Genomic DNA, 27,999 nt, shown 5'->3' with positions numbered 1-27,999 from the left:
CCTGCCTAGCCGGAGGTGTGGCATCAGGCTATTCTCGCGACTTTTGTTTTACCCTTCTGCTGTGCTACTCCTGTCGCGAGACCTCCGGCTCCTCCGCCTCCTGCGCCGCTCCCTTTGCCGCCGTCTTAGCCCGGGACCCGGACTCATCCTCTCCCCTACCTGAACACCGGCCCCGGCTCTACTGAGGCCCCGGTCCCCCCACCCCGCCTCGCCGCCGCCATGGCGGACCCTAAATACGCCGACCTTCCCGGCATTGTGAGTACAGGGCTGGCTACGGCTTCCCAGGACCGCGCCCCCGACCACCCTAGGACCCCCAACAGACACCAACCCGAACCCCTCCCGCCTGAAGCCCCTCCTCCGCCCCAAGGACGCGTTCCCCTCGCTCCGAGACCGGCCGCAGCACCTTCCGGACTCCTTCTATCCGACTGAGCTGGGCCGTCGGACGGCGCACCAGACCCCCTTCCCGGCAGGCGCCGGCTCCCCGGCCCCGAAGTCGTTGCTGGTCGTTACCACTTGTGCCCTAGTGTTACCACCAGTGTCAACACCTCCCGTGCTGTCCCAAATCTCCCTATAAACCCCCCACCTCTCACGCCACCCCAGAACACACACAACAGGATACTTGGTGATGGCCTTCACCCTGCCAAGGAAGAGATTAGGGTGGCAGAACTTTTCTTGTGTCAGAGGTGGAACTCTGTCCCCCGGGAATCTGCCCCTCCCTTCCCCCATGCACATGCCTGCGTGTTCCCTCTTTGTGCGGCTCTGTCTGTATTTTCCGGGTAGGGGTTGGATCACAGGACCTTGGTCCCGACTCATGCTTAACCCTTGTGCCGGGGTAGTGGTGCTCCGGGCCTAATTCAAGGATAGCCCTCACCTACTTGTGATATGATTGCCAAGGACGTGCTCCCCCAGCCTTCAGATTCAGAGTAATGAGTAACATCTTTGTCATCAGTACATACCATTTACAATCAGGTCCCAGTTGTCCCCTCTGTCATCCCCACCCCACTGAGTCATGGGGAACTGACATGCTGTTAGGGACAGGTGGAAGAGAAAGGACAGGATCCTGGCATCACAGCCTGCCTTTTCTGTTTGTTCAAGTGGAATGGAGGAAGGGGTGTTGGTGGATATGCTGGGTGGTGAGGTCTGGTGATCACTGCTTCTGCCTGCAGGCCAGGAACGAGCCAGATGTTTATGAAACCAGTGACCTACCTGAGGATGATCAAGCGGAGTTTGATGCGGTAAGACCGTGCTGCCTCAGGACTCTTCTGGACTCTGATGTATCTTTCCCAGGCAGGGCCTTTCCCTTCTTTGGCGAGTCACAGCAATAAGTGGGTATGCCAACCCCAGCCTAGGTGGTATGTAGGTTGCAGGACTTGCAAAGGCCTCACTGGGCCTACAGCCACCAATAAGTAATGCCAGGAAAAAGAGGTCAGTGGAAATATAACCAAGAAGACCTACTTGCAAAACCCTGATCCTTGGGCCTTTTTAATCAAATTAGATTATCTCAAAAACAGTTAGGTTGGGGCTAGAGACTTAGTTAGGCTCATGGGTTCTAGCCCATGGTAATAAATCATGAAGCCTGAACACTTACAACACTTGAGGTTAGGACTAGGCCTTTTATTTCGTAAAGTATTTCACTTCAGTATCCTACCAAGACCCTACCAAGAGCTAGACTTTGAAGTATAGAGGACTATTTTATAGGAATGTTTAGTACCCATTGGGCAAAGAGTAAGAAAATGATTTGGAGATTTTAGAGAGAGAAAGGGGACTGAGGAGGAAGGAATTAGCTAGCTATGGACATATTTGAACCAGGAGGGGGACTACTTAGCATTGTTGACTGGATGTCTTGCTTGTGTGCTGATTTTTGTGCAGTGCAGAGGAAGGAAGAAATGTTCCTGCACTCAGGAAGCCCCCAGACTAATAGGGGAGTTAGGAAGCAGGGAAGAAAAAAACAAAATTGAGTGAATGAAAATCAACATAGTAGAAACTCGGTATGTAAGTGCCAAGGTGGGCAAAGATCCATTAGCATATCTTACAAGATATGTTTCAGGTTCTATTATTTCCAGACCTGGGCTGAAGTCACGTTAATGGTGTGAGATCTGAGTGAAGGTGTTATCAGGAGTCAGAGGGAACAAGCTTAATACGCGTGTCTGTGAGTCCTGTGGCTGTATCTGTGGGCTGGTTAGTTCTGGGGAACGCTGGTTGCTGGCTTATAATGTATGGCTTGGCGTACTCACTTATTCCTTATTTGATTCCCCCATGTGGAAGTGGTTCCTACTTTGTGGGGAACACCTTCCCTGTCCCCTCTCAGTGGTGTGTCTTTGTGGCTTCTGTATCTGCTGGCATGTCAGGCTGTCCCCCAAGCTTGAGTATCTGGAGATCAATGCAGAATAATGTTGTTGCCCAAGGACCGGGGTGTGCACCTGTCATTCTAAGAGGTATCTTATTAGGAAGCTGCCTCTGGCCTCACAGGATAGGGATATAGATGCTGAGGACTTCACTGTACTGCCACGGTTCACAGACTGCTCAATTCTGTCCTAAGCCTCTGCCTAAAAATTATCAAGCCTTCATGGTAAGATAATGAATGGAACTTTGTAACTTTGTCCATGACTGAAAAAAAAAAAAAAAAGGCAGTATCAAAGCAGTCCCCTTTTTAGACCAGAAAAAAAAAAAAAAAGTTGCAATTTTCCTTTTGAAGCAACTGGGACATCTCTTAATAAAAAGAAGATGACAACCATTCTAGGCATGGAAGAGCCTAAATGTGCATCTCTGATTGGCTGTTTGTCCCCACTGAGCCAGAGCAGCCTATTTTAGTAGTGTCTAGTGGGGTGGCTGATGGGGAGAGAGGATACCATGAGTCTTCATTTCTTGTGGCATGTTGCCCAGGATGCTGGTATAGCAGTGCTTAGGAGTGGGATGGTGAGCACAGGAGGAATCCAGTTGCGTCCATCACCTAAGGCTCAGCTAAGTGGCTCTCTATCACTAGGGAGGAGTAAGTGGGGCGGGGAACCTTCAGCTGCTCCAGAAGCCCTCAGGGCTGAGATGTTTCCTGGTGTCAGCTAATATCTCTGGCCCCTGAATGTCCCTATGGGCATTAGGAGAGCAGCTTTCAGGAAGTCAGCTGAGTAATGGCTCTGCTGCTGCACTTAATACTGACGTATATGTGCAACTCAAGGAGCAGTGGGTTGTCCTTAGACTGTCCAAAGATCTCATGCCCATGAGGCCTGGATTCTCACCAGCAGCCTATCCCCTTATGTACCTTGCCAAGACCTAGAACACATGACAAGTGCACATAACCATTTTTGTGGCTAAATCAGCGGTTTTCAGTCAGCCTTATTAGCCCCTGGCAACAGCATTCTCTGCCTAGCCTCCAGATTATTTTCAACTTTTTTTTTTAATTTTTAGAATAGGTAATATATGCACATAGAACAAAAGATTGAAGTCTGTATAGTGAAAAGCCCCTCCCATCCCTGCCCGCCACCACTTAGTTCCCTTCCCTGGAGATATTCAGTATGACCAGGTCCTTGTGGAATCTTTCGGAAGGTGTCAGATTTTTATTTAAAGGAATAGTCGGGTAGCATTGACCCTAACAGTCATTAAACCACCTTCCTCTGATCCCTCCACTTTGGAAGAAATTGGGCTCCTGAAGGATATGATGTTCTCTAATATCCTTAAAGATTTTAATTGCTACTTTAACTTATGCATGAAATTTTTCAGTTCTCACAGTGGGGAAGAATAAGGGAGAAAATAATAGGCAATTTTAATGTCATTATAGATGATCCTGATTTTCCTACTACTCCTTTAAAACAATTTTAACAGGAAGTAAAATATTCCAAAACAGGAATAGAGCAAAAAACTGAGCAGGCCAGCCCTTTCTTCCTCTGTCTGGAAGGATTTCCTTTCTCATTTTAGACACTCCCAGATTGATTGAGGTGATGGGCTTGTTTGGAGAATTTTCTTAAAATGCCTGGTCAGGAAAGCTAATTCCCAAATGGTATTCTGTGTCTCCTGGGCCCACAGCCTGCCTTGGGTCTGTGTGGCATTCTGCTCATGGCTTTTGAACCACTGGAGCAATGGTAGTAAGTTTAAAAAAAAACCTCACTCAAAACAGAATTGAGTTTCTCTGCTTATGGCATCACTGCCCCCCAGTGCCATGTGAAAGGGGAAAAATGACCTAGCCAGAGCTTGGTGGGGCCCTGACGGAGGCTTCCATTCTTGAAACAGTCAATAGTGCTGGACACCAGCAGCCTGAGATAAACAGTAGGTGCTCTTGCTTAGACTCTGGGGTATCATAGAGTATGCTTGATTGTGTTCATTGACAGTTGGCGCACTTGAACTTATCTGAGTTTTTCCTAATGCTTCCCCCATCCTCCCTTCTCACCACCTTGCCTGGACACTAGTTTGCACAAGTAAGACCATTCAATGCTTCTTTTCTGCATGTTATTTTTTCATCTGCCATCTTGCATGCAATGCTGTGCCACTGTGCTTTTGTGGTTAATAGTTTTAAATTCCAATGATTCCCTAGTTGGGTCACTCTGGGGCCTGCTGGCCTCATGTTTAAAGATAATTAATCAAGTATAGAAGTACAACTCTGATCCATGAATTATTGTCTCTCCCCAGTGCGAGATCTGCAAAATAAAACTGTCCGATGAAGGATGGGATGGAAACATGGAGGCTATGAATGCTTTTGGACGTGAGGCATTTAGGGGCAAGAGTTAGAAGGGACTTGCCTTTCTCCTCCTCATAGTAGAATGGAATTAAGTGAAAAGGACTGACTTTTAGTTATTCTAGGGTGAGGAACAACCACAGTCATGACTTGTTAGCTGTGTGTGGATTATCCATAGGAAAAAACTCATTTTGATATCCCCCTTATGCTAAGCCTTTAGAGAAAAGGGGGAGGGGGCCGGTGTTGTATGCAGTTTTAATATAAAAATAATTTGGATTATTTGTACTTCACAAGTCTCTCTGCTTCTGAACCCCTCCTTGAGAATTAATGGATGGTCCACATATGTGGATCCATCCTGGACAGTTTTATTCTACAGCATTATCCATCTTCCTTGTCATCATGGTTCTGAAGCCCCCCTGGCTGCAGCTTTGGCACAGAGCCAGAACAGGCTCAGAGAGCAGCAGTGGCCTCCTCTGTCTGATTTCGAACCTCAGGTCTTGTCCTTTGAGGCGTAGCCACTTAGCCACACAGCCCTGGGGAGTCTGGAAGTCCATTAGTGAGAGGGACTGGGAATCATGTACCAGGTAAGCTGATACCTACGATCAGGGCACCTGGGATTTTCCAGTCAAGGTAACTGTGGTGTACTAGGTTTCTGTGGTGACTTTACTGCTCCAGGTTACAGGAATTATGCATAAAATACTCCCACAGACCTGGAGGTGGTATATACTGTTTACAAACTAATATGCCACTTTTCCTTGTCTTTGATTTTCTGCCCTCATCTGTTTTGTTTATTCCGTATGATTTGAACTTTAACTCATGGCCCATGGTCCTCCCTCTTCTTGAGTTTCTCCCAAACTGGCTTTAGCTTGGTGTGGCAAGTAAGAGAAAGGTACAAAGTGTCTGTCTCTTATCATGTGTTCACACGTGTACACCTATGAGTCCTTACACCCAGCTGCTCATTCTGTGTAGAGACATCTCAGCCTAGAGTATTAGACCTGGAGCCACCTCTACCTTGGACTGAAGGAGGAGTCTTGGCTGGGCTGGACCCTGATATTAGACAGGGAATGGAGAGGTTGAGGTTCAGGTGTATCTGTGACTTAACTCTCTGAGACAGGAAATAGCATTGTCTTTATCCCACCATGGATTTTCTTAGGCGCAAACATCCGCAACCCTCTTATATTTTCATCTGCCCATCAAGAGAGTTCCTGGAGAGGCCAGGTATACAATTGGATTCTCCTTCCTGGCAGTTCTTTAGCAGCCTTGCTTGGAAATGGGAGCCTTATCTATGTGGCCTGGACTAAAATAAGTCCTCTTTGGAATATTCTCACCCTTTACCCTTGTCTACCCTCCAGCCCCTGTGAATCTTTTGAACTGAGGGTTGAAGAAACATGCTCCACATGGGGTAGTGGCTGTAAATCTTGGTGTCCCCTGGACTCTTTGTACCAGCACATCATGGCAGAAAGCAGAGCTGCGGGGTGAGGTCAGCAGTTCAGGATGGATACCAATAGGCCAGGGTGCATGAAGGAGCAGGTTTTGCCTCTCCTCTGGCAGCAAGAAATAAGAATGAGGCTGGAATTAGGTACTTCATGTTTCCTTAAACTCTCCATCTGTATCTGACATATTCTGCCTAACCTAAAGTGAAATCAGACCACCCATATGAATATGTGCATTTTTCCACCCTCATTGTGACTGATTCTGCTATCCAGATATTTAATTCTCTCAAAACTAGAGAAACCAGGAGACAGGAAGACTTGGGCCATGACCGAGTAAGGGGAGCCCCCCCTTGAGAATTATGGACCCTCAGTGAGCTACAGGTCCTCAGAATCTCCATAACCTCTGCTTCATATTTTATCATCTCTGCAGCTTCCTGCCATCTCTACAGCTTCCTTCCCACCTCAGCCTTCTATTCTCGCACTTTCCTACCCATGCCACTAGCTTGTAACATCTAACTACTAATTCTCAGATGATCCTAAATTGCTGTCACTAACAGTGAAGCTTTATGACATCCTCACTGCCACCCCTTTCTCTTGGGGTATGTGGTGACCCCAGTGGAAATTTCTCGGTCCAAAAATGTTGCTAGGCTCCCCAGGGGCCCTGTGGTGCGGCGTGTTTGAAGACTATCATGTAGTGCATGTGACAATTTGCTAATAACAATTTTGTCTTTTTTTTCCCTCCCTCACCCCATCCCCCACTCCCTTTCCTTTTAACTCTTTTGATTTTTTCACCTCTGGGGAAACCGCAAGGAGCTGGTAAGAAGCTTGACCTTTCATCTGCTTTTTTAACGGGGTGCTGTAATGGGCAGTGATTTCTCTGTCTTTTTGTCTTCACTAAATCTCTCATCCCTCTTTTTCATCTCACAAATCACTATAATGACACTGCCCCCAGCCCATGCCCCAGATCTAGACACTGGCAGAATAGGTGCCACTGGAGGACTAGTGTGTTCTGCCCACCTGAGTCTTCTGGGGCCACATCCTCAGAGAGGCTCCAAGAGGATGCCACCGTTGGGCAGCCCTCCTGACCCCGGATGTCCTCCTGCAGCAGGGAATAATTGGATGAAAGTGCTGCCCATTCCCGTTACTGTCCAGAACCTCTGAAATTCATCTTCTTTGTTTGCCCGTTTTTACTCCACCCTTTCCCTACTTAAGGTCCCTTCTCTTTTTAAGGTCCCTGAACTACTAACCAAAAGGTTGGTAGTTCGTATTCACCTAGCAGCACTGTGGAAGAAAGGCCTGCTGATATGCCTCTGTAAAGATTACAGCCAAAAAAAACACTATAGAGCTCAGTTCTCCTGTGTAACACATGGGGCTGCCATGAGTCGGAATCGACTTGACGGCAGTAGGTTTGGTTTGGTTTTTTGTTCCCTATTTAGGAAGGTGGAAACCCTGGTGGTGTCGTGGTTAAGTGCTACAGCTGCTAACCAAGAGGTCAGCAGTTTGAATCCACTAAGCGCTCCTTGGAAACTCTATGGGGCAGTTCTATTCTGTTGCATAGCGTCACTATGAGTCGGAATTGAGTCGATGGCCGTAGGTTTTTTTTTTTAGGAAAGTAAATAAGAAAGTATGTTCTCATCTGGACAGTGCCTGGCCCATACCACAGGCTTAACAAATGGGGCTAACCCAATAAACTGGGTTACGAGTTGTTTAATTTCTCGGTCTGAAGGTTATGCCTCCCACTGGTGTTTTTTAAGAAAGTTTTGTTTTTGTTTGTTTACATGGATTTCTACCTCACTGGCATTAATTGGCCAATGTGATTGGTTCTCACAGTGAGGCATAGCATGTTCTTGAGTGTGAGCTTAAGGGAAGATGGTTGTCTATCCTGAGCATGAGTCCTCAGATGAACACAGAGTGGAGGCCAAAGACCACAGTTATTGGGCTGGTGGGTGCTCAGAGAAGGCTAAAGATAATAATTTGGGACTCAGTTGCCAATGGGCACTTGCATGTGGGACATTGAGCCCTTATATTATCCCTTGATCTTTAGCTATTGCCCCTCTGCCCAGCACATCCTGAAGAAGAGCTAAAGATCAAAGTTAATATTTTCTCCTCATTTCCTTTCTCTGCTTATTTTTGAAGCTGCCACTCACATTGATTCCTCCTCAAAATAGGAGAGCAAATATGAAGGATGAGGCCTCCTTCTGTCTGCTGCTCTTTTTCCTTATGGCCATCTACCCTCCCCCTTACCCCACAAGGCAGAGGTTCTCAGGCCTGGCTGCATTTTAGAATCATCTGGGTAGCTCCTTAAACCAGCCTAGTGTGCTGGCCCTACCCCAGAACAATAAGTCAGAATCTACAGAGGAGAGCCTAGGCCTTTATTTCCTTGTCCCTTCTTCCTCCCACCCCCCACCACCCTTTTTTTTTTTTTTTTTTAACATTTTCCAAGTGATTCTAATGTGCAGTCATGGCCCTAGTCGAAGGAAAGAAGACTTATTTTGCCTTTCTACTATGGAGCAGTTCTGTTTTGTAACACATGGGGTCGCCATGAGTCGGAATCGACTTGATGGCAACTAACAACAGCTGTAGAAGGCAGAGATACGATTTCCAACAGAAAAGGATTCCTCGGTCTCCCTCTCCCTACCTTCAGTACTGTAGTGAGAGCTCTTGGGCTTCTGACAGTTGAAGGAAGAACATGCAGTCTGAAGTGCCCAGCCTTGGTGTACTTATTGGAGTCTGTGGACAGAAAGTATATATCTAGTAAGAGGGGAACCTCTCTGCTTCAATTTCTAGGGTGAAGTCTCTTTCACTTTCTTCTATCGTGTCCCCCTGTCTTTGGAAATGCTTCAGTGCTTGGTGCACAGCGGAGGGTCAGGGAGAAGGGGCAGGTGCTGCAGCTTCTGTTTGAAAAGATGCTGAGCTGTCTGCGTTACAGGGCTGCACATAGCCCCTGCCCAAGGTGCTCCTGGCAAATAGATAATGCCTGTACTTCTTTTAAGATGTCCCTTTAAAAATAATCCAAAATAATAATAATAATCCAGTAATCCCTGCCTCTTCTCCTTATCCCCTGAATTCTCTGGCCTCACAGCAGCCTCATTACTGGGCTGTTGGTCAGGCCCTTTGCTACCCTTACTTCTTTATCTGAGAGCTGGTGTCCTCCCTTTAGAAGGTTTAAAGTCCTAATATTCACCCTCAGATTATTGGCCTGATTGATTGTCTGCCTTTTCTCCTCTTTCCCTCCAGCAGGGATGGGAGGTTAGCTTTAAAGTGGATTTCCTCAGCCACCAAGGAGATTTGCTTTCGGGAGGGGGAGGTTAAAAGAGGTCAGGTTGGTTTTTTGCCTAGAGTGCATGGTGTGTGCCAGAAAACTTTGGGAGGGCCCAGTTGGATGGGGTGGGGGATGGGGAGACTTATGTACAGAGTGGGTGGGGAGGTTATGCTGCCTCTGTTCCCAGTTGAATCAGGGTGTTAATATTTATACAACTGAGACTCCAAATTTATCAGGAAGCTTCCGTTTCCTAGGTTGAGCCTGGGTTGGCAGCTTGAAATGGAGCTGCCCTTCTTTCCCATTGGAAAATAGGACCCAGTCTCCTAAGGATTGAGGATTTTGTGGGGTATGGGAAGCTCTAGGGTGGGAATAATTCTGCCCCTGGTCTGAATCACCTATTCCTGCAGGAGGAGCTGACGAGCACAAGCGTGGAGCACATCATTGTCAATCCCAATGCTGCCTATGACAAGTTCAAGGACAAGAGAGTGGGGACAAAGGGACTTGGTGAGACTGGGCTAGAAGTTGGGTGGGAAGAAGCCTGAAGGGCAAGCATGAGAAGTGGCTTCCTGTCCTCAGGTTTTAGTGACTTTTGTTTTCAGGAAAGGCTCCCTCGTGGAGATCACTTGTGAAAGCCCTTATACTGACCTAAAACCATCAATTTCTTCCTGGGCTTCCCTGATCTAAGCAATCAGGCTCTCAGTTCTGTTTTCTTTTCTCTGGCAGATTTCTCAGATCGTATTGGAAAAACCAAGAGGACAGGATATGAATCTGGAGACTATGAGATGGTTTGTTGTGTGTGTGTTGAGGGGATGATGTGGGAGTTCCGTCCAGCTGACACTTAGGAGGAAGATAAGGGGACGCAGTTGGGAATCTGAGTTTGTCTATGGTCGAGGGTCCTGCAGAACCCAGCAGGCTGCAGTTGAGAACACTGCCCCCTGTTTGTTCTGGGGAGTCTATAGGCCTTTGGCTACTTCAGTTCCTCTATCCTAGGGTGTTGTGGATTCTGGTCATGATACCGTAAGACTTAGAGTTTGGATAAATTCTTGGGGCTTCCTGTAGTGAGAGGTATAACATCACCCGGTGTGCTTGCTTCTTAGCTTGGAGAGGGCCTGGGAGTAAAGGAGACACCCCAGCAAAAGTACCAGCGACTACTACATGAGGTCCAAGAGCTGACGACTGAAGTTGAGAAAATCAAGGTAACTATAAACTCTTTTTCTTCTCTTTCTGCTGACTTAACAGTCATTGATCCTGGAACTCCCAGCAGGAGAAGAACTCCCTAGGCTCCCGGAATAGGGGTGAGATTTCTTAGAGTTTAGGAGTACACATGCCTCTACTTTCAGTGTTACAGGTTGACAGTCTACTATGCTAAGGACCATCAGGTGACTTTCAGCCACAATTGTCATTCAGGGTCTTGATCCTTTTTTTCCCTTGATTCATTCTTCCCACTCCCCACTGTCTCTCCACCTCTTTTCATACCAGACAACAGTGAAGGAGTCAGCCACTGAGGAGAAGCTGACCCCTGTGGTACTGGCTAAACAGCTGGCAGCCCTGAAGCAGCAGTTGGTTGCTTCCCACCTGGAGAAGCTGCTGGGACCAGATGCTGCGATCAACCTCACTGACCCTGATGGGGCTCTGGCAAAGTGGGTGCCCCCATTGTTGGGAAATCATTGCTGGTTGGGTTGTGGAGGGGAGGGGCTCAGCCAGGTACTGACAGAGATGCTAAGGGGAAAGGGGCCTAGCTGTTCCTGAATGCTGACTAGGAAGCGAAAGTGAGAGAGTGACTGGGCTCATCCACCTTCTTCAAGTCATAGTATTACTACTTGGTCTCCTGATGTAGGCGCCTGCTGCTGCAGCTGGAAGCAACAAAGAACACCAAAGGCACTGGTTCAGGGGGAAAGACCTCCAATGGGGCCCTTCCAGATAGCAGCCTTGTCACTTATGAACTACATTCTCGGCCTGAGCAGGACAAATTCTCTCAAGCTGCCAAAGTATGTATGTAGTATTGGGGCGGGGTGGGAGCGGGTACTTGGTCCCGAAGACTCTCCTGCCTCCCTCTAAGGAAGCATACCTGGGAAGAGGGTGCTAGGAATGCTGCTCTGTCCACAGCTTCTCATCCTCTCCATGTTTTCCTCACCTACCTACTCTTGGTTAAGATTTTAAGATGTGTTCCAGGGAAAGGAGCCCCTTTAGTGGTGGTGGGGCAGGGGCGGAGTGAGCGAGCAGAGAAGAACAGGATCTTATTCCTCCCATGGCAGCAGCAGGAAGGCAGATGGCAAATCTCACCCCCTTCCTCCCTCTAGGTTGCGGAACTTGAGAAGCGACTGACAGAGCTGGAGGCAACTCTACGCTGTGATCAGGATACTCAGGTCAGGTGCTGTCCTGTACTTAGTCTGAGCCTCAGACAGGTCCTGCACTCTGAGCCCATGGTCCACAGCATAAGCCTGGGCTGAGTCAGGAAAGGGTTGCAGTTAACACGGGTCAGCCAATGGGTTGTCAGCTAGAACCAGAAAGGATGGGAGAATGTGGTCATCATATGAAGATAAAAAGGCCACTGATTTCTTCCCTCCCTTCCCCACCAGAATCCCCTTTCAGCAGGTCTCCAGGGAGCCTGTCTTATGGTGAGTATGGAAGGAACTGGAATGTTTGAATTATGAGGGAATTTTGGGATTGGTTTTACTTTGATAATTGCTTTTGGGTCTGCTAGTGGCACAATGGTTAAGCTCTTGGCTGCTAACCAAAAGGTTGGTTCGACCCACCAGTAGCTCCAGTAGCACCAGTAGGGAAGAAGAGCCTGGTGATCTGCTCCTGTAAAAAGTACAGCCTTGGAAACCCTAGGGGGCAGTTCTCCCCTGTCCCGTAGAGTCTCTGTGAGTTGGAATTGACAGTATCCAACAACAGCAGCTATATATTAATTAACTGTAATGGGATATCGTGGGACTCTTTCTAGTCTGATCCTTCCCCCTTCATGAAGCTTGTCCCACCTCCAGGAGACAGTAGAGCTGTTGCAAGCAAAGGTGAGCGCCCTGGACCTTGCAGTTTTGGACCAAGTGGAGGCTCGGCTACAGGTATTAAGTGGAGGGCAACCTGGATTGTGGGTAGTTTGGGACTTTGGAAGCCCTGGATGCCCTCACCCCTAATCTTAAAATCTGTGCTTTCAGAGTGTCCTGGGAAAGGTGAATGAGATTGCCAAGCATAAAGCCTCTGTAGAGGATGCAGATACACAAAGTAAGGTCAGGAATACACCTTTACCCCATCCACCTACCCCTTCCTGCTCCCTCATATTATCCAAGTCATCCTTGGTAGTAATACCAAAGCATGGGAGCACACTGAATCCTCAGGTCCCTATCTTCATCAGCTGTTACAGCTGAGAAGGGGCAGTGCTTCCTTGTGCCCACTGACTACTTCCCCACCCCAGTGAAGTAACAGCTCTACTTCACAGAAAACCTCAGCCATCCCCCTCTGTGCCCTGTCATGTCCCTCCAGGTGCACCAGCTATATGAAACCATACAGCGCTGGAACCCTATCGCCTCCACCCTTCCTGAGCTGGTGCAGAGACTCATCACCATCAAACAGTTGCACGAGCAAGGTGGGAGGCAGCTGCCAGGAGTGCTAAGAGGAACTGAAAAGTGGACAACTTTGGTTCTCCTCCCTTTTTAGTCTCAGATTCTAGTTTTAACCATACCTTTCTTACCTTCTTTTGTAGCCATGCAGTTTGGTCAGCTCCTGACACACTTGGATACCACCCAACAGATGATTGCTAGTTCCCTCAAGGACAATACCACTCTCTTGACCCAGGTGTGTCCCTTGACTGATCTGCCACCTCCTTTCTCCAGCACAGACTAGCTTCTCCAACTTCCTTTCATAAGGTTCTGCCTTAGGCCATTTTGTAGCCTGCTGGTCTGGCATGGTTTGGGCTTGAGTTTCTACGCTATCACTCAGTGGTTATGGGACATTTGATGACTTAACATTATGAACTTCCTTCTTCCTTTCTGTAGATTACACCTGTCTCACTCAGTTACGTGGATTAGGCAAAATAATATGGCCAAATTTTGGGGTTAAATAAGCACCAGCTTTTCCTGTAAAGCCTACCCTTTCCCTCTGTAGTCTCAGCTTTACTCTCCCTGGGGTCCTCACCCAGGTGCTCCTTTCTACCCTGGAATGAATTAAGGCTTTGAAATCAGGGACCAGGCTCCAACCTGGTTCTGCTACTTCCTTTCTGACCATGGGTGGGCAGAGAGCCTCAGCTTCATTCCTTAGCCATGACCGGCCTCAATTTCTGTTGGAGGCACTGTTCTCAGTGCTGGAGGGGGCTTTAAAGTCAAGACACCAGAAGCACTGGACCATCAAGGTAAATGAAAATATATGTAAAATACTTGATGTAATGGAATTTCCTTCTTTTAGAGCAATTTTCTAAAAATCTTGAACCGGTAAAACCGTCATTTCAACAGAATTTTACTTGGTCCTCTATCACATAAACAGATGAACTGTACTGGTTAAAGTCAGGATGGGAATTCTTTGAACGCTGCTTCTTCCTGAGCTAGTTCCATGGTACTCCAAAGAGTTTTAAAACTACTGCCGTAAACATCCCCCCTCTGGGCCTCATAAGCTATGCTGCTTCCTCTTCTCCTCTCAGCGAATTTCTTCAGGTCTTCATCCAGGTGGCCTTGAGCACCAGGACCCAACAAAGTCAAACCACTCTGTCACTTTCTAGGTGCAGACGACCATGCGTGAAAATCTGGCCACAGTCGAGAGGAACTTTGCCAGCATTGATGACCGGATGAAGAGGCTGGGAAAGTGAGCACTTTTGGGAGATGGGGACCAGGGGGATTCCCTACCCCTTGAACTCTGTTAACAGCTTACATAGGGCTGTCCCTGCAGTGGTTTCCTCTTAAGTATAATTCTTGCATCCCATCCCATTTGACACTGGGGGCAAGGGGTTCTTCTTGCATGTGGGGTTTATACTCCTACCCTACTGAATACAGAATTCCAACTGGGGGATATTTGATATAGTGGTCTTCCCTCAAGCCCCAAGAATGAGGCCTTGGGCCTAGCCCATGCCGACTCATGTCCACTACTACTTTGCCTGGTGTGGGGAAGGGTTTGGTTCTGCCCTCCAGAACAGCTTTTGTGGCTGACTGTAATACTGTACAACTGTTTCTGACCATTAAATGCTGTTGTACTCTGTGTGACCTCTGCTTTTCCTGGGGAAGAGGCAGCACTGAGACATAGACACATTCACAGGCTTAATAGGTGGTCTAAGCCACTCTACCACAAGAGGAGGATTTATATTGTAACCTGTTCTCACCAAAGAACTAAGAGGGGGAAAAAAAAAAAAGAGTACAGAGCCAGAGCCAGAATTTCAAAATATTCTCATCTGTTAAATTAAGAGTGTCTCCCATAGAAAAGCAGTGGAAGCCCCACAGGGCAAGTACAAAACAGAATTAAAACTCCCGAGGGTCTTGTCTTTACAAAAGAAAAGGCAGGAGGCAGCCCCTGGACAGCTGGTCGTGCTGGCCGCTCCGGTTGGACCACGTTGCATAATCCTCAGTCGCATCATCACAACGTCTCTGAGCGTTTTGATGGGGGGGAGAAGGGGCAGTGTAGTGTGTATGGGAGGAGAGGCCCAGAGGGCTCTCTTTGCCCCCTTACCCCATTTTTATAATCCCAGAGGAAAGTGAGGGAACCTGGCTATACCTTAAAATGAGGCTATGTGTTTCAAACCTGGGGATAGGGGTAAGAGGGGATCTGTGCTTTGAGCAACCTGAGCCAGAGCCAGAGCCAGAGGGGTGTTCAGGGGTGAGGGGAGAATGCATGATGCTTATTGCTTTGTACCTTTCACTGGGAAGGAGGGCAGCAGCCAACAGTAGCTCACAGGTTTGTAAACTGAGCCTGCTGGCTTTAAAAAGGGAGGCAATGAAGTCGAATTAAATATAAAAGAGTCATTTGTGCAAAAATAACTTAAACAAATAAAGACCTGGGGAAGGGGGTGTTCCCCTTAGCGCCTGGTAGGGAGAGGGCCATATACCACCCCCTCCCCAGGCCTTTTCAGTGACATGGCTTTGGGGCGGGGGGGGGGGGGGTAAGCTTCCCTACCCCTTGCAATGGCTCAGGATGGGATTGTAGGGGAAGCGGTTGCATTTGTGCTCTGAGTGAGGAGTAGTGCCCCCACCCACTGTCCACAGGTGCAGGTGGCTGGCAGGCTCTCCCAAGGCTCAGCACTCAGCTCTCCCCAATCAGGGTCAGATCCAGCTCCAGGTATGGCTGCTACGGGGCCAGTTTCCTCCTCTTGTTTTTGGCAGGACGGCCAGGGCGGGCCCGTGGTGGAGGCAGAGGGACAGCCGCCTATATAAGAGGAGAGATAGAAGTGATCAAACAGCTGGGTATCGGGAAGTCCCTTTTTTCTTCCTCTTCCCTCTAACCCTCCTTTCCTCCTGCCCCATCCCTTATATACCCACACTCCCGTGTATAGGCCACACACACATACTAACCCACACTTACTCGAGTTGTGGGGCTGGGTTCCAAGGTAACGTCCTGGCGAGAGCTATTGCTGTTTCGGGTAGGGCTGCAATAAGGAGCACAGATGATCAGGGACACCTTCCTCAGACCAGATGGATTTCAGGGTTTGGGTGGGAAACTTTCTACATTTGAATTGTAAAGGTATACTGTCCTTATTCATATCAAATAAGTACCTGCCCTAGTTTGAAAATCACTTGGAACATTTCTATAATCATAAAAATTGGGGAGAGGCCAGGGTTGTGGTAGACCCAACACTCACTTGTACTTTCTCCTCCTGCCACGACGAGACTTTCTGACTACCCCAGGGGGCACCTGAGAAAAGATGGACTGTGTGTGGGAAAAGTAAGAAAATGGCACCATGGCCCCAGCCTTTCCTCAGAGCCCTTCAGCCCACGCCCGTATCACTGCACTTACCTTAAGCTCCTCAGAATAGGGCCCAGGAGGGGGTGGATCCTTGGGCTCAGCACCCCCTTCAGCCAGCTCCCCATTATGTTGCCAGTGGTGGGTCCTTCTTGGGGACCGTTCCATTTGTCCATTGAAGCCACCACGTGCTCCCCATTTAAGGGCCAGCCGGCCAGGCTCCCTCCGGCTCCCAGGCTTTCGGCCCCGGCCTGACCTGGCCTCACCATTAATGCCCCTAAGTCCCCCTCCTCCCCGCCGGCCCCGTTTTCCTGACCCCCTCCCAGTGAGCAGCTCAGGGACTGGGGGGTCAGGAGAACCATGGGGTGGGGCTAAGGCACTGAGGGGAGGCCTGGCAGGCTCCGGTTCAAGGGCTGAGGTGGGGCTCTCAGGGGGCAGACAGGGGGCTTCTGACTGCTCTGGAGGGAGCTGGAGGCAAAAAAGAAAATCTTGATTTCAATCACAATCCCTATGCTAATGTAACTCAGAAAGCCACCAAAAGCAATTTCCAGTCTGGGAAGAAATTCTCTGACAAACACACACATCCATACCCTCACCTGGAGACTCTGTAGCAGGCAGGCTAGGGGGCTAGAAGCCTCTGAGAGGGGTGGGGGAGCTCCCCCCCCAGGGAGGAGCTGCAACCCCAACTGGCCAGAGAGAAGAGGGCCAGGAGGCTGCAACAGGCTGGAGAGGGTTCCAGGGCTGCTGGTTAGTGAAGACAGGTCACCTGTTGAATTACAACGTCAGGGGTCTCCCCAGGCAAACCAATTAGGCTGAACAGACCTTATTATTGTCTCTAGTCTTTATCCACTGACCACAAACTTTCTCTTCTAATCCATTCAGTCCTCTACTCCCAATTTTTACTGCTTCCCTTCTTGTCTTCCACACCAAGTCTTCCCTCAGACTCACCCAGCAGGCTGGCACTCAGCAGAGGGCTAAGAAGTTGGGGGGGTCTCCCTGAGTTGGAGGGGGCCTTGCCCAGAGAGGAGGCCCCCAGGTCAGTAGTTGCCGTGGTGACACTGGAGGTAGGTGGTCCAGGTTGGGGGGCACTCAGGACACAGGACTAAGGAGGAAGAATAGTTGTAGCACTTACATATGTAAAGTGTTCAACAGATTTATGGTACTTCCACATATACAACCTCACTGAAGTCTAACGGGAGGTAGGCCATTGGTTATTAAACACAGACCGGGTTCCTACCCCCAGCCAAGAACTTCCCCAAAGTCCCTGAGGAAGAGCTCACACCTAAAACCAAAAGCCTTTGATTCCCAGTTCCCATCTCTGATTCTACCTGTTGTTCTGTCCCACCCACTCACCCTCTATCCTCACCTGGGGGGGCGTCCCCGAGGGGGGATCCAGGCTGGCAGCCAGCAGCGCAGAATTTAAAGCTATGAGGGTAGGGGGGGCTGAAAGTGGGGGAAAAAGGAGGGGGGGCAGGTCTCCCAAACCTGAAAATGGCTCCCCACTTGGACCCCCGGCTCCATCTGCAGATCCCTCCCCATCCCCAGCTGTAGGGCCCAGGGCCAAGAGGGGCAGGAAAGAGGCAAGGAGGTTGCTAGGGGGTGCTGAAGGGGGTGGGAGAAGGTCTGAGGCAGGTGGTGGAAGCAAGGAAGCCACCAAAAGCGAAGGCCCTTCGGGCTCGCCTGGGGCTAGGGGAGGGCCAGGTCCTCCTGGTGGGGGCAGCAGGGGCTCAGGGGGAGGTTGTCCCCCTCCGCCAGCCAGCATGCCAAATAAACTGTGGCTGAGCAATGGAGACGGTGGGGGCTGCCCCAGACTCAGAGGGAGAGGCAAGGCGCCCAGCATCCCTGGGAAGCCAGCTCCACTCAGCGCCAGGCCCTGCTCAGGGCTGGGGAAAGGAAAGGCCTCCCCACCAGCTAGGGAAGGCAGAGGGCAGGCTGGGCCCACCCCCATCCCAAGCCCTTCAGATGGGCTTTGAAGCACAGGGCTGGGGACTAGGGGGGCTTTGGAGGCAGCTGGTGGGGCAGGGGCACCTGCAAAGGAAGAGAGAGATTCGGCTCAAGGGAGGCTCTTTTTCACAGTATCCAAAGAACCCAACCACCCTGCCACCAACCCAGAAAACCAACAAAGAACTCTCTAAACTCTCCCCTAAATGCCTTGGCTGTCTCTTTCTACCCACAGTGAGGAAGGGCTCCATGACACTCACATACCTGGCACACTGCTGAGGCTGCCACTGGTGGTCCCAGGCAGGGAAGGCTGGATGGGGTGCCTGGGTTGGGGAGGGCTCCCTGAGGAGAGGGTTGGGGGAGGAGGAAAGTGTGCATCTGACCCCAAAAGGTTAAAGCTTCCATCAGAGTGGGAAGGGCCAGGGGTGGGGAGTCCCAGCAGGGACAGCACAGAAGGGAGAATTGGTTGGGATGGCTCTGCAAGAGGAAAGGGTTGGGGGGCAGGGGCAGGGGCCCGAGGACGGTTGCGTCTAGGGGTTTGAGGGCCTCCCCCTTCTAGTAATCGCAATACAGTTGGGGGTCGGCGGGGCCGACGCTGAGAAGGATGGGGTGATGAGTGGGAGGCTGAAGGCGCCTGGGCACGGGGCCTCCGGCCCTGTAAAGTGCTGGGAGGGGTCAGCGGGGGGTGCTGTGCCTTGGCCGCTGCAGAGAGTAGGCTGCTAGCAAGGAAGGGGGATGCCCCGGGCCCCTCCACTGTGGGGGCCCCTCCCAGGGGTCCCAGGACCAGGGGCAGGTGCATAGTGGCTGAAGACACTGGTGGCTGAGTGGCAGGACCAGAGGGGCCAGGGAGATTATTGCTAGAGGGCAGGGGAGGGGATGTTAAGGCATCACTACAGTGGAAGGGAGGGTCTGAAGGTGGTGAGGAGGAGACACGGGGGGCTGGAGGAGAGCCCAAGTCAGGGGGCATCAGGCTGGATCGGAGGGTAGCTCCCCAGTTGTATGAGGGAGCATTGAGGCTGATAGCAGGTGGAGGAGGTGGGGCTGGAGAGGGAGCATTGCCCCTTGGGAGGAAATGGGGGCTGCTGCTGCCCCCAGAAGGGACTGGGAAGATCCCCCGGGGCCCTGCTAGAGAGGAGAAGGCCTGGGGAACTGAGGGTGGTTCTGGGGGAAGGGAACCAGGGCCCCCATTAAGTGGAGCTGCAGGAGGGACTCGACAGGGAGGGCAGGCAGAGGGGGGCCCTGGGGACACAGTGTGGAACATTTGGGGGCTTGCTCCCTCTCCTGCAATAAACGAGAAATGAAGGATCAGCCTGAGGCTCCCCTTTCCAGAACTTTCTTTTGTCTTTTCCAGTCCCACCTCCCATAAGTTCCTAGCCTCCCTGCCCCCTCCTTTCACCAAGCTTCACTCCGCCCTTTTCCTTGTTCCCTCTCATAGAATTCCTCCATCCAGGTCCTTAAATTTTCCTCAGTCTTTCTGTAAAGTGAAGAAGACTCACCAGGAGAAGAGTGTGAGCAGGTGGTCTCCATGCTTCGGTACAGGGTTGCCATAGCAACGGCTTTCCGCCGGTGGTTGCACAGCTTGGTCATGTCCTCCTCCGATGCTGGCCCCACCCCAGCCCCACCCGGGGTCACCGGGGCCAAAGGGTCAAAGTTGAAAACCTATAAGGTAGAAGGCATGGACAGGGGCCCTGAGGGGAATCTGTAAGAAAGACTACCAGGGTCAATGATTTGCATCAAATTTCTAGGCTTATCCCTGTATTCTCTGGCACCCCTCAGCACTCTGACCTTGGGGACATTGAGTGGACACTCCAGACCACACTTGCAGGTCCCATCGCTGAGGAGGTAGCTCCGGGTTTGCTCCAAGGAAGACAGCTCTGTGCCACTTGGGCTGAGAAGATACAATGTCAAGAGAATATACAGTTAGTTGACATTGAATCGGGAAACACCCCTACAGGACAGTTTGTAAGTCAAGTTAAAGACCTTTCTAGGAAAGGCAGAGAGTAAGAAATGTGAGAAGAGACAGAAAAAGAGAGAACTGTTTCAAAGGGCCAGAGATACAGAGAGCAAAAACACTGAAGAAGGAAGAAGAGAGCAATACAGTAGCAGAGTTCTCGGCTGTGTCTGGGGTGATGGAACTTGAGGAGCTCTGAAGATCCATACCTGATGTAGAGCACAGCACCCTCTCGAACACAGCGCTGCCAGCCAATGGGGACAGATGTGGCCACAGGGCCTCCAGCTCTGTCTGCTCCACTGCTCTCATTGCCCCCATTCATTGTGTGTAATCAGCTCCCACGTGCCTGATAACACAGACATCCATGTGGGCACCAGGAGGACTGAGCTGGGTTGGGTACCTGAGGGAGTACTCCAAGAAGGCAAAGGTTGTCCAAGACCCAAGAGAACCCAGGGGAAGAGCTAGTGTGGCAAGAGGAAACCCTCAGAGAGCTGGGAGGGAGAATAAGAGAAAACCCTCTGTCATACCACCATGGCTACCTGAACATCTCTGCAAACATTGTGGGGTCCAGTATAAAGCCAGGGCCGCCTGCTTAGCCCACACCTGCAACACAAGAAGGGAGTGTCAGGAATCTGCCCAGTGCAGGAGAGCACCACAGTCCAGGGCTTTCTCAATGGAAGAAAGATCCTTAATAATGTGGGATAACTGCTTGTAAAGACCTCAAGGATCTGCTAGCTGAGTCCATAACCATCCTTTCCAAGCCTAGTCCCTAGGGGCCAGAGGACCAGACCCCCAACTCCCAGGAACTTAACAATTATGAAGAGCAAGGCCCCTTTGTCCCATCAGGGTCAAAAGACCTCCACCTAGAGTGTGGGCACATTCCCATAATGTCAGGTTACTAGGAAGTTTCCCAGAAACTCTGGCCCCTGCTGTTCCCTCCCCCAGGAAGATCATATAAAAAGTACAGATTGCCCTGCAGGCTACCGGGCAATTGCCTAACTGCCCCTAGAGTGGTACCAGCAGAACTCCCCCCATGCCTGCTCTTTAGACGATCATTGATCTAGTTCATTTGGGTCTTCTCCCAGGATCCTGAGAAGCTTCTGATTTTCCCCAAAATCTAAGGCAAAGGGATTCAGAATCTCCCATCCCACTGGCTTCAAATTAGCTCCAAGAGGGGCTCTCCTCCGATATGTGGGGACGCCCCTTAAACGTGCAAGGATCTCCCCCAACCTCACCGTCACTCCCACACCACATTGGCGGCTTCCAAACTTTCCCTCTCATAACAAGGCGCCCTGTCACCCCTGCCTGCTTCCCTTAGCTTGGGGAGGAGGGGAAGGCGCACGAAGTAGGAAGGAACTTGGGGAGAGGACGGGCGGAGGGTGGGCGAAGCACTGAGGAGAGGGAGGTGAAGAAGGCAGAAGTCAGGCAGCGAGAGAGAAACGGCGGGGGCAGGTGAGGGCGGGGGAGTGAGGATGAGGCCGGGTAAAGGGGCCGAAAGGACGCGGAGGGGGCAGAGGGTAGGGACTGGAGGAGAGAGTAGGGGGAGGGGCAGGGGGGGCCGGGCCCCGCACTCACCGCGGCCCATGGTTCGGCCGGCCCCGCCCTGCGCAGTTGCGGCCCAGAGGGTGAGTGGGAGGGAGTGGGAGGAGGGTCGGTGGAGCCCGAGCCTCCGGTATGGCCCCAGCCGGTCCTAGCAGGAAGCGCCGCCGCCGCCGCCGCGGATCACCGAGCGGCCTCCGGCGCATGCGCCATGGGGGCCAGGGGCAGCCCTGGGGATTCCGTTCCCAGAAGGCACCGCGCAAGCTGCTGCAGCCGCCACCGCCGCCGCTGCCGCCGCCGCTGCCGCCACCGCCGCCGCCGCCGCTGCCCGGACGGGAGAGGGGCGGGGCCGGGCCCCCGCCCAGTGGACAACGACGAGCCAACAGGAGGGGCGGCAGTGCGCATGCGGGAGCGCGCCTACCCCTCCCCCACAACCCCCCATTAATCCCCAAGAGAACAAACACCCCACGCGGCCCCCCCTCTCCGTGCTCCGCGGAAGGATCTGTGCCTCTTCCCAGGCCACCGGTGGGCCAATCCCCGCCCTCTCCGGGGAAGGGCCCCTCCAAAGCCACAGTCTACTGGGGAGCCAGGAATGCCAGGGCCGGGAGGGGCCCGCCCCAAAAGATGAAAGTCGCGACTTGTCCTGCCCCGCCCCAAAGGCTTCCCGGGTAGTGTGCTGGGACTTGACCCGCCTCCCCAGGTCAACATGTCACAACACGACCTCGGGTCTGTCAAGTCACATGACCTCTGCCTGTCACTGACAACCTGGTCTGTCTGGGCCAGGAGAGACCATCTGGTCTAGCCCATACACACCATGCCCACCCCCATTTACAGAAGGGGAAATGGACATCTGGAGAGATGGAGCAGCCTGGCCAAGAACCTGTCACTGCCAGACCACCACCTAAGCCTGCTATCCAATCACAGCCGGCCTTGTGATAGTTTCTAATTAGACAAACTCTGGCTGCGCCTATGAGGGTATGCCAGGATATGTAACAGGCCACCACAGGCCACCACATAGCCTCTGTTTTTTACTTAATGGTATAAGAAAAATATCTTGCATTTTACATGGTGCTTTTTACTTTTGTTCACACTGCCTCCAAGTTCATAGTTCTCTCATTTTATCTTCACAATTCATTTTTAATTTACAAACAAGAACAGTAATGCATAGAGAGATTAGGTGGCTGGTCTAAGATCCCTGGACAAGTGAGGAGCAGCTGAGGCTGGAATCTGGACTTCTGACATGCCAGCCCAGGGCAGTCATGCGCTCAAGTGCACTCACATGTCCCAAAGCTCTACTGTAGGTCACAACTCCAAACACCTTGGGGGCAGGAGCCTGTGTCCCGCTCCTAACAGCAGTGGAGGTCACAGGACTTGCTGTGTGGCTTTGTGAAAAGGGCGGGTCTTGGTCTTTGGTGAAGGGCACAAGAGAGTCTTGGGGGAAGATATGTGGGGAAACGGTTGAGAATCCGGTGCATTGGGCAAAGAACACGAATTCTGGCATGTTGAGGGTTCATCAGAAACTTCACAAAGATAAAGTCCAGGGTGCTCTCCTGAGAGAAGCTGAAGGTGACTACCAGAGAGATTCAAGTATCACCGCCCCTTTTTGGGGGAGTTAGGGGGCTAAAAGAGATCCCTTTAAGAAGGAAGTCCTAGGGAGTGGATGGAGACTGTCAAAGGAGGGAGGTTCAAAAGGCCTAATGTGCCCATTAGCTAGGAGAGGGCGAACGAAAATGCAGATCCCTTATGGAGGAAATAAAACGGGGGCTAAGGCTCGGCGGAACCACAGCTTGTGAGGGAGACGAGCTGCAGTGAGGCTTCGCACACGCAGAACGGTCTATAGGCAGCCGACAAGCAGCCACGGTTCATAGCCGTTGGGGCCGTTGGGAGCCGGGAGCTGGCGCCCCGCCCTCTCTTCTCCCCTTTCCACCCCCTCCCCCTCGCGCACCTCCCACCACCCTCGTTGTCCCCTGCGCGTGCGCGCACAGACCCCGTTTGCCAAACATTGCATCATCCCCGCCCCCTTCCCTCCCCTCCCCCCTCCAGCACTCCTCTCCGCGCGCGCGCATGATTCACCCACCTCCTCGGCGAAGCCTCGTGACCGGATGCCACTTCCGGGTCCAACACTACGTTGACCCCAAGCGGGAGGGAGCGAAGGGGGAGGTTCCGTGGGGGTCTCCTGAGTGGCGGATGTAGAGGATGAGGCGGGGCCAATGCCGGCGTGCCGTTTTCTGATTGGTAGGCTTTTGGGTCCCGCCCCTGAGAGGAGGGCAAGGCCATGTTAAAAGATCTCTGCTCGGCTCTCGGCCGAGGTCAGAGGCTTGAGTCTAAGGCTTAAAGAAGATCATGTTGAAGATGAGCGGGTGGCAGCGACAGAGCCAAAGTCAGAGCCGGAATCTGAGAAGAAAGGTCAGTACTGCCTCCCCACCTACCCTTTACCCTCCCGTCCTCGAAGGTTATCCTGTCAAAGTGGGGGCATCAGCTTTTTAGGATGTGGCCCCACTTCCTCCATAATGTAGTGACCTCGGTGGGAGGAATGGGGAAAATCCCTTTTTCATTCTGTAGGGTACTTACAGACCCCTCTTCCTCCGAACGACGTCACCCCACTCCGGTCCGGATCACAGGCCGTGTTCTGTGCTGTTGGGTGAAGGGACGCTGGCTGCCATCAGGAAACTCATTATCTCAGATTGCTGACCCCAGGCCTCCTAGTTAGGCCTTCCAGTGGGAGCTGGGGCAGCTGTACACACCCCGGCGCCGAGAAGCTTGGGTAACCTCTGCTGTTGCCACCACCGCTGCTTGGCCACCAGCGGCCTTACCCCACCCTCAGTCCCGTCCCAGCCACATCTTGGGGCCAGCTTGGCTACTTCGGTGTCTGGTACTCCTAGATCCTCCACCTTAAGGAGAACCTTAAGGAAATTGACAGAAGCCTCTGGCAGAAGGGGTAGGGATAGACAGGGAGAGGAGATGGGTTTTCCTTTTTCTCCAGAGGACCCTGGGCTTCCTGCAGAAGAGAGCAGCCTAGATCTCTTTAAGTGTGGGAAGCAATTTGAGGCCTCCCCAGTGTATTGTTCTTCCCCTGGGATTGGCCCCTGCCCGCCCCCACCCCCCTCCCAACCATTCTCCTTGTAACCATTGCATCAGGCCAGCCCCCTGTTTGGCTCTCCGGTCCTCTAGCCTAAGGCACCACTGCTGATGAAAGCCATATCCCACACACTGGAAGGCAAAGGAGAGTTCCCCAGGGAGAACAGCCCTGCAGAGAAACACTCAGGGTGATATTGCATCTCCAGTCCTCAGGGATAGGCAGCTAACGCTCTTACTCTGGGCTTAGTCTTCCATTCCCTGTAAGAGAGATGGAGTCCCTGAGTGGTATAAACGGTTAACATGCTCCTCTGCTAACCGAAAGGTTGGAGGTTCCAGTTCACCCAGAGGTAGCATGGAAGAAAGGCCTGGTGATCTGAAAAAACCACCATTGAAAGCCCAACCCCAAAGGGTCACCATGAATCAGAAACCACTCGATGGCAACTGGTTTCTTATTATAGAGATTGGAGGGAATTTACCCATTATTTCTTAACACTAAACAAGTACATACTATGTGCCAGGCACAGTTTGGGGCCCAGGGCACATCACTGAAAAAAAAAAATCTGTGCTCTCAGAGTGGGAGGCACAGTTAACAAAAGTGCCATGGAAAAACTAGAGGGAAAAAAATAGAGAATGCTCAGGGTGGGCGTTACAGTTTTGTATAGAATGGTCAGGGATTACCTTACTAACGTGAAAGACCTAAAGGAGGTAAAGCAGGCAGCTATGCAGATATCTGGAAGGGCTTCCCACAGGGAACATCAAGGGTGGAGGCCCTAAAGTGGGAACATACCTGGTGTCTTTAGGGGACAAAAGAAGGCCAGTTGGATGGATTAGAGTGAGCAAAAGGGAGAGTAGTAGATGAGGTGAGAAATTAGGGCCAGAGGAGGAACAGATTACATAGGGCATTGTAAACCATTTTAAAGACTTTAGCCTTTAGTATGCATGAAATAGGAAGTCATTGGTGAGTTTGATAGGCCTGGTTTAAGTTTTAAAAGGCTCACTCTGGCAGCTGTATTGTTGAATAGTCTTGGGAAGAGGTGGCAAGAGCAGAAACTGGGAAACCTGCAGTAATCCAGGGGAGAGGTGATGGTAATTTGATCTAGACTGGAAACAATGGAAATGATAAGTGTTCAGATTCCAGATTTTTTTTGAAGGTTAAGAGATTTTGCTGATGGTTTGGATTGGATTGAGGGGGTTGAGAAGAGTCAAGGATGATACCAAAGTTTTTGGCTTAAGCAACTGGGACTGTCATTTACTGAGATGAGGAAGATAACCAGGAGTTTGCTTCAAATATATTAAGTTTGCTGTGCTTGTTAGACATCTGAAAGGAGATGGCAGGTAGGCAGATAGCTAAAGTTAGAGGTTTCAGGAGAGGTCTAGACTGGAAGTGTACATTTGGAGGATGTCAGTGTGGAAATGGAACTATGAAAATGCCACTTGACCTGTGGTCCAGTCCTTACCCTGGCAAGTTTTAGGTCTCCTTGAATTTAGAGAAAGCTTAATTGGCCAGGGCTTTGCTATTATGTAATCAGGACTACAAATGTCAGCAACTAAAAATAAAAAGAAAGTTGGGCTCTCCTTTGTCCTTGGAAATGGCTGCAGGGACCGTTAACTATCCAGAACTGCTCCCACATCCTACAAGACAGGAGGTAAGGAAGGACAAATAGGAGGCAGGAGATGAAACTAAAGCAACAGGTCCTTCTCCTTCTAAAAATGACCAACATTTATTCTTGTTCCCCCACAGTGTTCCAGAAGGAAGTGTATCTTCATACACCACCACACTTGAAAGCAGGTAAACTTAACCAACTCTTTCCCAAGACCAAGCCGTAAGAGATGCTGCTTAGTCTTCCTTTGCTGAGACCCTAAGAAGTTACACAAAGAGAAGATGGGGAGAAAGGGTTTTAGTTTGAGCAACCTTTTGCTGTTGGGCCATGTTCATCCTGGCCTGCTCCTCACAAAGTGACAAAATCACTGCTCTTGGACCTGTCCTCGTTGAATGCTGGCCGAGTGAGTAGTCACACCCAACAAAGAAACACCTTAGTCCCCATCAAGATTAGACTGGCCCAAAGGACTATCTGCCTAAGATGACCACACAGAAGAAAGGAGCACAGATGGCCCTGGTAAATGCCCCTAGAAACCACCAATGGGGTTTCACAGGGAAGCTGAGAATTTCTACTAGGATTCCATAAGAACATACATCCAGGCACTTTGTTTCTTCCAGTGCTGGGCAAAAGCAAGGAGGGAATATTAGTATAGTCCAGGGCTTGGCAAATTTTCAAGGGCCAGATAGTAAATATTTTAGAGAGCCATAAAGTCTCTGTCACGACTGTTCATCTCTGCATTTATAGCACAAGAGCAACCATAAACAATGTGTAAATGAATGTAGCTGTGTTCCAATAAAACTTTATTTACAAAACAGACAGGCAGCCATAGTTTGCTAATCTCTAGTATAGACTGTTTTGACTGCTTTGTGGAGATTGTTTTTCCTACCTCCACTATCCTAAATATGTACTTTTCCAGAGCCTGATCCAACTGCAGAGATGGAAGCTGAGTCATTGCCTTTCTCCTTTGGGACACTGTCCAGCTGGGAGCTGGAAGCCTGGTATGAGGACCTGCAGGAGGTCCTGTCCTCAGATGAAAATGGGGGGAACTATGTCTCACCCCCTAGAAACGAGGAGGTAAGAATGCTAAGCCTAAAGCTAGGAAGGAATGTTGCCCTTCCCTTCTCAGCTAACGTCTACTGTACCTTTCATTTCCTTGAAGGAAGAATCAAAAACTTTCACTACTCTTGACCCTGCTTCTCTGGCTTGGCTGACTGAGGAACCAGGACCAGCAGAGGTTACAAGCACCTCCCAGAGCCCTCAGTCTCCAGATTCCAGTCAGAGCTCCCTGGCTCAGGAAGAAGAAGAGGAAGACCAAAGACGACCCAGGAAACGGAAACAGAGCGGCCAGTCCCCAGCTCGGGCTGGGAAGCAACGCGTGAAAGAGAAAGAACAGGAGAATGAACGGAAAGTGGCACAGCTAGCTGAAGAGAATGAACGGCTCAAGCAGGAAATTGAGCGCCTGACAAGGGAAGTAGAGGCAACTCGCCGAGCTCTGATTGACCGAATGGTTAACCTACACAAAGCATGAACAGTTGGGACCATCACTTCCCCGACAGGCCACTACCTGCCTTTCCTAAAAGTGGCTACTGACCACGTTCTTATCAGTGCCAATGTGACCCTTAACACCTCATATTCAGTAGCGGGGAAGGTTTGGG

At 50.9% G+C, this 27,999-nt stretch overlaps 3 protein-coding genes across 15 annotated transcripts; 2 read left to right on the top strand and 1 right to left on the bottom strand.

Annotated features, from left to right (window-relative positions):
- Window positions 1–54: 54 nt before the first annotated feature.
- Window positions 55–14,571, top strand: DCTN2 (dynactin subunit 2). The gene is made up of 14 exons (XM_049883680.1): window positions 55–255; window positions 1,167–1,235; window positions 9,766–9,862; window positions 10,082–10,143; window positions 10,456–10,554; window positions 10,838–10,998; window positions 11,196–11,346; window positions 11,659–11,724; window positions 11,938–11,976; window positions 12,346–12,423; window positions 12,517–12,588; window positions 12,842–12,944; window positions 13,062–13,153; window positions 14,070–14,571. The coding sequence occupies exons 1-14, from the start codon at window positions 220–222 to the stop codon at window positions 14,154–14,156; spliced, it is 1,212 nt and encodes a 403-aa protein (XP_049739637.1). The 5' UTR covers window positions 55–219; the 3' UTR covers window positions 14,157–14,571.
- MBD6 (methyl-CpG binding domain protein 6) lies at window positions 14,565–23,905 on the bottom strand. 9 transcript variants are annotated; one of them, XR_007517244.1, is made up of 15 exons: window positions 21,702–21,981; window positions 20,666–20,729; window positions 20,336–20,472; window positions 19,961–20,063; window positions 19,672–19,834; window positions 18,440–19,456; window positions 17,601–18,262; window positions 17,183–17,336; window positions 16,831–17,000; window positions 16,289–16,702; window positions 16,134–16,201; window positions 15,857–15,920; window positions 15,452–15,700; window positions 15,191–15,254; window positions 14,565–14,925 (listed from the first exon to the last, which is right to left on the bottom strand). XR_007517244.1 is itself a non-coding variant. In XM_049883676.1 (13 exons), exons 3-13 carry the CDS (start codon window positions 20,446–20,448, stop codon window positions 15,623–15,625), a joined length of 3,006 nt encoding a protein of 1,001 aa, XP_049739633.1. In that variant the 5' UTR covers window positions 20,449–20,472; window positions 20,666–20,729; window positions 23,743–23,905; the 3' UTR covers window positions 14,669–15,622. The 9 variants fall into 9 exon arrangements, 3 of the variants coding, with proteins under 3 accessions (XP_049739633.1, XP_049739632.1, XP_049739634.1); XR_007517245.1 differs by having other exon boundaries at window positions 15,528–15,700; XR_007517243.1 differs by having other exon boundaries at window positions 15,191–15,700.
- Window positions 23,906–23,962: 57 nt separating this feature from the next.
- DDIT3 (DNA damage inducible transcript 3) lies at window positions 23,963–27,937 on the top strand. Of its 5 annotated transcripts, none has more exons than XM_049883686.1 (4): window positions 23,963–24,071; window positions 26,485–26,532; window positions 27,261–27,418; window positions 27,504–27,937. In XM_049883686.1, the coding sequence occupies exons 3-4, from the start codon at window positions 27,281–27,283 to the stop codon at window positions 27,870–27,872; spliced, it is 507 nt and encodes a 168-aa protein (XP_049739643.1). In that variant the 5' UTR covers window positions 23,963–24,071; window positions 26,485–26,532; window positions 27,261–27,280; the 3' UTR covers window positions 27,873–27,937. The 5 variants fall into 5 exon arrangements, with proteins under 5 accessions (XP_049739643.1, XP_049739639.1, XP_049739640.1 ...); XM_049883684.1 differs by having other exon boundaries at window positions 24,020–24,071; window positions 26,485–26,747; XM_049883682.1 differs by having other exon boundaries at window positions 23,965–26,532.
- The last annotated feature ends 62 nt before the right edge of the window (window positions 27,938–27,999 follow it).

The sequence above is a fragment of the Elephas maximus genome, chromosome 4 (assembly GCF_024166365.1).
Source record: "Elephas maximus indicus isolate mEleMax1 chromosome 4, mEleMax1 primary haplotype, whole genome shotgun sequence".
Classification (NCBI taxonomy): Eukaryota; Metazoa; Chordata; class Mammalia; order Proboscidea; family Elephantidae; genus Elephas; species Elephas maximus.
The sequence above is the reverse complement of the archived record's forward strand: the minus strand, read 5'-3'. Positions and strand labels throughout refer to the sequence as shown.